This window comes from Halichoeres trimaculatus, unplaced genomic scaffold, assembly GCF_033239565.1.
Source record: "Halichoeres trimaculatus isolate MK-OKI-2021-1 unplaced genomic scaffold, fHalTri1.1 fHalTri1_scaffold_1, whole genome shotgun sequence".
NCBI classification, from domain to species: Eukaryota; Metazoa; Chordata; class Actinopteri; order Labriformes; family Labridae; genus Halichoeres; species Halichoeres trimaculatus.
Window position 1 is genome coordinate 6,996,338 of NW_027437179.1, and position 7,462 is coordinate 7,003,799.

At 37.6% G+C, this 7,462-nt stretch overlaps 1 protein-coding gene across 1 annotated transcript in view; it reads right to left on the minus strand.

The window, feature by feature from the left end:
• Window positions 1–7,462, minus strand: part of hdac11 (histone deacetylase 11) — a 49,538-nt gene that overhangs the window by 39,751 nt on the left and 2,325 nt on the right. The window contains exons 2-4 of the mRNA XM_074679673.1: window positions 6,948–7,007; window positions 6,674–6,822; window positions 1,271–1,371 (exon numbers count right to left, since the gene is read on the minus strand). Coding sequence (XP_074535774.1) covers window positions 1,271–1,371; window positions 6,674–6,822; window positions 6,948–6,982 — 285 coding nt within the window. The 5' untranslated portion in view covers window positions 6,983–7,007. The remainder of the gene's footprint in view (window positions 1–1,270; window positions 1,372–6,673; window positions 6,823–6,947; window positions 7,008–7,462) is intronic.

Consider the following 7,462-nt stretch of genomic DNA (forward strand, 5'->3'; position numbering starts at 1 on the left):
GTTTCTTCAACATGACAATGAGTTCACTGTACTCAAATGTCCTCCACAGTCCCCAGATCTCAATCCAATAGAGCACCTTTGGGATGTGGTGGAACAAGAGATTCTCATCATGGATGTTCAGCCGACAAATCTGCAGCAACTGTGTGATGCTTTCATGTCAATATGGACCAAACTCTCTGAGGAATGTTTCCAGTACCTTGTTGAATCTATGCCAACTAGGATTAAGGCAGTTCTAAAGGCAAAAGGGGGTCCAACCCAGTACTAACAAGACGTACCTAATAAAGTGGCCGGTGAGTGTGACTTTTTTATTTTTTTGTTTGAAAGCAACTGTAAAAAATAAATTTACAGTTTCAAGTATATGTTTTTCTGATTTTGCACAAGAAATAAGTGTTACATAACAATTGTGATAAGGGTATGCACCATAGCACAATATGCTACTCCCAATACAGAAGACAGTTGATGATCTCTGCAATTATGTGTGCAGGAAAAACGTTGGTATTGGCTAAATGAGTTGTTAAATATCGACATATGGGCAAAAAAAATCTAATATCGTGCATCCCTACTTCCTTTGAACCCTCCAAGAAACAGCTCCTTTTGCAGCGGAGCTAAAAATAGAATATACTAAACATGATAAAATTAAGGTTTTCTATAACAGAGTATAACAACCACACAGTCATACTCTAAAATCACAGAGAATATGAAATGCTGGTGCTGACAAGTTCCACTTTGGAAGGTAAGAAAACAACTTCATGTCATTATAATCTCTCAGGGCCAATAAATTAAAGCAGTAAAATACTCTTATTGACTCAGAGGACTCAGAGGTGCTTTCTTCTGAATATGCTTGACATGATTGATGTGAATGAGGGTTAATTCCCCTAATGGATACGCTGCTGGATGTTAATGAGAGCTCTGCTCTGTTATACCTCTACCTGCTTTATTACACATGAGGCAAATACTAAATCTAAGGATTATTCACCAGTTTGGGTTGAACCTCGTCAGAATCTGGTGTTTACGTCCACTTGTCAGACAGTGTAAGACAGCCAGAGAAAGACAACCTCCTCATCAGTCTCCTGATCTCTTTGTGTTTTCAGAAATCCCAATGACAGAAGACAAAATAACATCTAATCCCATTAATAAGTCAGTTTGATTTAGAGGACTTTTCTTCCTCCTCGTGTTGAGTGATGCATGTATTATACAGACGAAACAAATACACAGAGGATACCATGCCATAATAATTAGTGTCAGAGTAAAGTGTAAAAAACAAAGAGACCTTTAATCTGTTGAGGTAGCGTTTGGTGTGAGCCACCAGCAGATCCTCTTCAGTCGCTTCACGGGCTTCAATGATGTTTCCATCAGTGATGAACTCCTCCTCTGAGGGAAAGGCAGAGTGTGATTGTGATTAAAGTAAGATGCTGTGGCTCATGTGACACTTTCTGTAATAATAAACCCTGACAAACAAATAAATATTTTAATTATTTTCTAGCGTCCAAGTTGGTAATACATCACAATGTTCAATCCTGCGACAGCTGACTGGTTTAGTCATCCAGACCACTGAGTTTAATTGATGACAGAAACAATTCATGTTCTGTGTTTGTACCTGGAGGATTCAGGTTTCACTAAGACTCACCAACTAAACCAACCTCTAATTTGTTTTCAAACTGGTGTGTGTGAACATCAAGACAAAGGAACTTCAACTTAAGACGAACCGACACAAAATCATGGTCCATTAAGGTCCATTGCTAAGTCCTTGGTATTTCTATGAATATATTTATAGGACATTCGACAAGATGTAGCAGTATACACTGTGTTCCAAATTAATATGCAGGATACATTTTTGGGAATATTTAAAACATTTAATTAATTTAAATTTATTATTATTATTATTATTATTATTATTATTATTATTATTATTATTATTATTATTATTATTTTTAATGTCTGCTTTATAATATTTCGAAGTATTATATGCTGTTTTTTAGATAAATGCAGAAATGAATATGCCAAATTGTCACCCAAGTTGTTAATAAAAGCACATAAATGATGTATAATGAAATCAGACATTTATTTATTTATTATTTTTTTGATTGAAAATAATATTTTCCATAGAGATGGGTACCGAATTAGGTCCTTTTATAGCTACGGACCAAAATTCTGTCAAAAGTACCAAGTACTGATTCACGTAAAATCTAAAGGTTTCATGTTTAGGTATCTAAATGCATCCTCGTGACTGTGAGGGAGTGGAAGAGTAGGCGGTTTTCCATGCTGGACATGAACACAGCATTGCAGGGTTATATATTTAAGAATAAATATGTTAAATTGTAAAATTTTTGTATTTTATTATTAAACAAAATAATATTTTTTACCACATAAATGCAAAAAAGTACCGAAACTTTGTACTGTTGAGTACCAGTACCAATTGCCAGGTATCGGGCGTAGGTACCGTATCGTTACAAATGAGAAAAGGTACCCATCGCTAATTTTCCATAACCATATTCAATCCTCAACTAAAACAAAAGTTTTTTTTTACAGTTGTATACAAAATACATCTCTCTGTGTCACTGAAACATTTTTAACGTTAAGTTTTTCTCTAATGTCTAATATAAGGTCGTTTCTTGTCAATGATGCTCAGAAGGCTACGGTCAGCTCTTTTAGTTTGGTTTCTTGTTTTTTTTTTAATTATTATTATCTTTATTGACCACAAGTTCTCATTCAGGTCTATACTGGGTGAGCAGGCAGACAAGATCATGAGGAGATCATCTCTTAAGCCCAGAGATGCCATCCAGTCCTGGCGATAACATGAGGCATGTGACAGTGCATCATCATGGACACTTGCATCTTCTTTTTAGCTGATTGTCTTTCCCACCAAGAAAGGAAATAAGTTTTAAGATTAGTGCATGACCCCTCAGAATTTACTTTTACACCGTCCTGAACCTGGACAGGACCAACAAGTCCATCTTCAACAAACATAGCACCACTGCCTTATTGACACTGCAGTCTAGCTGGAGCGGCATGGCTTTGTAAAATCTAACCAGATGCCAAACCATCTAATACATGTAGGGTTGCCGGGCACTCATCTGTAAATCTAACTTTGGAGAAGTTTGCTTTCATGTATTGTGAAGTCAACTCTGGTCATTTTTTTCTGACGTATTTTCTTCAGTGGAGGTTTTGTCTTTGCCTTTTGGACCCCTATTCGGGCCCCCTACATCCAGTTGACCTGGGTACATCACTGAGCTCCACATCCTTAAAGTTAAAGTCAAAGTTTTCTACCCTGAGTTCCTGGCTCTCTTGGACACATCATTTTACAATTTAGTAATAACGCTTCAATTTCTTCTCCAATATAATTTTAAGATTCCCTTTAACTCTTTCTCTTGTGAATTCATCTCTGTCCCTTTCTGCTCAGGTCACTTTTCTTGCCTGTAGTAAAAGTCAAATAGGGCTTGCAAAATCATGTGGAACACTCATAAACACATGGTTTATGATAAAGAGTACTCAGAGGAGTCTTAGATATTCTTTAAAGGGGTTCCGTGAGAGCACAAGGACTTTAATGCATCACACGAAAACACTATTACCTCCTGAAGAGCAGCCTTCAGGGTTTTCAAGATAAGATCACCTGCACAACCATTTAAAACAGAGTTTATCATTTACTGAAGACCGAGTCTTCATTACATTGTTTATCCAGTAGAGGGCACTGACAAGCTGGATATTTCATTAACCATTTAATGACTGTAGCTTTAAACTCCATTTGATCACAAAAGCCAAATGTGAAGAGTTTACTTTCAAGAGAGTAACTCGCAACAAAAATAAAATAAAATAATTATAATCATGATTTAATATTAAATAAAGAATATGCCATCCAACACTGAAATAATCTACAACGAGCCCAAATTTTAGTATGATGAAACTATTTAATCTGTGTAAAACAGATCTTCTTTTACATATTTGTGAAATTTTTTTTTTTTTTTAAAAACAGAAATTATGCTACTCAAAAACACATGTAAATTTTGGACTATTTAATATATGTCAAAAAATAATTCAAATTAAATGAAGACGTTACGAAATTCATAGTATTCAACAAGGTCTCAAAACATATCTGCATCTACTTGACATCTACTTGACTAATTAATTTATTTGATTAGGACAGTGCACATTAATCAACAGTTTTGTTATACATGTCATTGTAAATATGCCGGAATTAGCATAATAGCTAAATTTCATCCATTGTCCTAAGGCCGGTGATCAAACAGAAAAAATAAAATAAAATAAAATAAAATAAAATAAAATAACAACACTTTCCACAAGACAATAAACAAAAACGTGCAGTTTTAACAAACAAGTTCGACACAATGTGTAAACAACGGATAACTCACAGTCTATCTAAAAATAGGAAACATCAAGCTCTCAGTAGCAGCATCAGCAGCAATGGAGGAGGAGATAAACATTATGTATGATTACATGACTGGTTTGTTTTCAACCAATGTTTTACTTTGTTTTTAAATGTTAAATAGTTGCCACTGCCTCTGATCTGTGCTGGTAATCTGTTCCATGGATGTGCTCCTCTAATGGACGCCACTCTCGGGCTAAATTCTGTCCTACGCTTTGGTATGTTGCAGTCTCCTCTGGTCTGTGCTCTGGTGTTCATGCTGGTTGTCTGAATAAAATCATTTAATGGTGGGGGAGCAAGTCCATTCATACTTTAAAAATAAGACAAACAGAGTATATTTGGTAAGAGTCGAAATTGAAAATATTATACTTTGTAATGATATTGGAAATGGAATGGTTTCCTGTGAAGGATTTTTATTGCCTTCTTAAAGGGGACATATCATGCTGATCCCTGATTTAATACTTACATATAATATAATAAATTTGGAAACAAGACCTTTCACCCCCTGAATTTTCAAAAAATGAGATATTGTATTTTTTCTGATATCCTAGAATGAGATTTGATGCCTCTGAAAATAGGTCATTGCCATTTGGCCACGAGATTTCGACCGTCGTGACGACACGAGGATCCTCTCTTTTTATTGGAGTAATCTGATAAAGCAGCTCCTCCTCTGTGATGTCAGTTAGTCACACAACCGCCACCGAGGGATACACCCACCAAGAGTCGAGTATAAACGTTAAAACTGTACATGTTACAGTACCGGTTTGACTCACCACACTGAAGCGTCCTGAGATGTTCTGTATCGAGGTGGATTTTCTTCCTCCTGAGCTGCAGAACCGTCCGGGTCTGACTCGGGGTCCAATACAAAAGGACGTATCCTACACTCTGCCATTTTATTAGTGCTATAAATGCCTCACGGTGAAGTTTTGGCAAACAGCAAACTCGCTCGGTCTGCTCCATTCAATGTGGCGATTTTGTAAATACTGCCATGCTGCAAAAACCGCCCCCTGGCTCTACCCCCTCCTCCCCTCTGATAGAACTGACCAATCAGAGCACAAAGGGCTGTGACGTTGCAAGGTTACTGGAGGTCATTCTTGAAACGAAGCGTTTCAACGAGATCTTCAGAATGGCCTAAAATGAGGATATTGAGAACGCTATTGTGGGGAAATGAAGGAACTAAATGACTTGTACTGAGGGCAGAAATGCTTTACAGGCATCCTAGTCTGGCATAGTGAAAAGGAGAAACAAGCATGATATGTCCACTTTAAAGATAGATATGATGGGTTTTATTGTATTTGATGTTGTATGTGACCAGGTTGTATTGTAGTACTTTACATGAGAGAACATCATTGCATGCATATAAGCCTCAGCTGACTGTGTAGTGAGAAAGGGTCTTATATGACGGATATTTGCCAGATTAAACTTTATGACATTTGAGCTTTTCTTAACATGATCTTTAAAAGTCAAATTGGTGGAAAAAATTACACCAAGGTATTCAAATTTTTCCACCACATCAAGTCTCTCTCCATTGACATTGACATTGATAATTTTGACTTTAATTTGAGGCTTAAATCGCAGCATAAGAAAACGGTTTTAACGTGACTTAAATGCAACACAATGGGTTTGAATATCTGTTCTTAAAAAATAAGATTTTCTCAGTGTGGATAACCATTATTTTTCTTCTTGGACCACTGATGGAATGAAGTTGATGCAATCTGGTGTCAATTACTCTGACTAGTGGTTCAAAAAGTCTCTGACACTGACTGTAACAGCATCCATCACACAAGCTCTTTTGGAATTTGTCCAAAATGAGCTGCTTAAATCTGCAATTGCTTCCACTTTCACTCCATTTTTTGCAAGCGTAAATAAAAGTAAATCAAAGGTTTCCTGCTGTCAGCAGGAGCTTGGCTCTTCATTTGCACTCTGAACTTCTAAAAGTTGTTGAATTCATTAAGCTGTGTACAGCACTTTCCAAGGCAAAGAGGATCAGCGATGCAATTTGACAACAACTTCATGTGAAGTTGTGCCAGTTAGAAAGACACTGTTCTCCCTTGGCCTTGGAACCTGTGCCGGGCCCCATACTGCTCCTGAAAAGACTCCCACTGGGAGCTTCCTCTAATTATCTGTGCTCTATTGCTCTGCATTTCCTCTTTCAAGCATCTGTACTCTCCCATCTCTGTTTTCTACCTTTCTTTCCCTCCCTTTACCTCTCTGATCCACTCTGAGAGATTCCACATACATCAGCTCAGGGAAATGTCCTCCCAATCTTCTTCACTGTTCTTTTTTCCCTACCTTTTAAGAAGTGAATCACTTTCCCCCACTTGCCAGCATCAAACGGATGGAGCTTCTCGAGGCCCATGAAGGTGATGTTGTAGTCTGAGTGGTACACGATGGGTAGACATGTTCGAGGGATGTTGGTGTACAACTCAGTGCGATGAGGGCTGGGAGAAGAAAGTCAAAAACGTGCTTAATCCAACACTGCTGCATTCCATTTACATGAACTGATTTCCCCTGTGGCTCAGAGGGTATTCTTGGAAATGTCTTACTGTTTGTTTGTGCTTCCTACCTCCTTTTCCCTTCATTATCTTCTTTGTGAGACATGTTTTTCAAACATTGCTGTTTTCATCTGAAAAAAAGAGCAGAAACTGACATTTCAATTACTGCACTTTAAACAGCTGGTGTAAATATTTAGCTGCACTGAGGAGGACAGTAATCCTGAAGCAAAACACTTTTCTAAATGATTTCACCATCATGTATGACATTCAATTAAAGGATAAATTCGGTTAATCCAGCTTTTACATTGTTTATAGAATGAAGTAGAACTGAATTCTCACCCAGAAGGCTTTCCTGATCCAAGCAGTGCTTCGGGAGATATTTAGATCCAAAATCATGCAGCGGACGTCCGTATAATGGGATCCATTGGGGCATAGACAGCGCCGCTCCTAAAACTGCATTAATCGTCCAAAAACTCGTGTTTTTCACCAATATTCCATCATGGTCCGCTCCGGGTTAGTCCTCTGCTGTAGTGTGTGTCACTCCAGACAGCGCTGTGTGGCTGTACTGACCTCTGAACTGACGAAC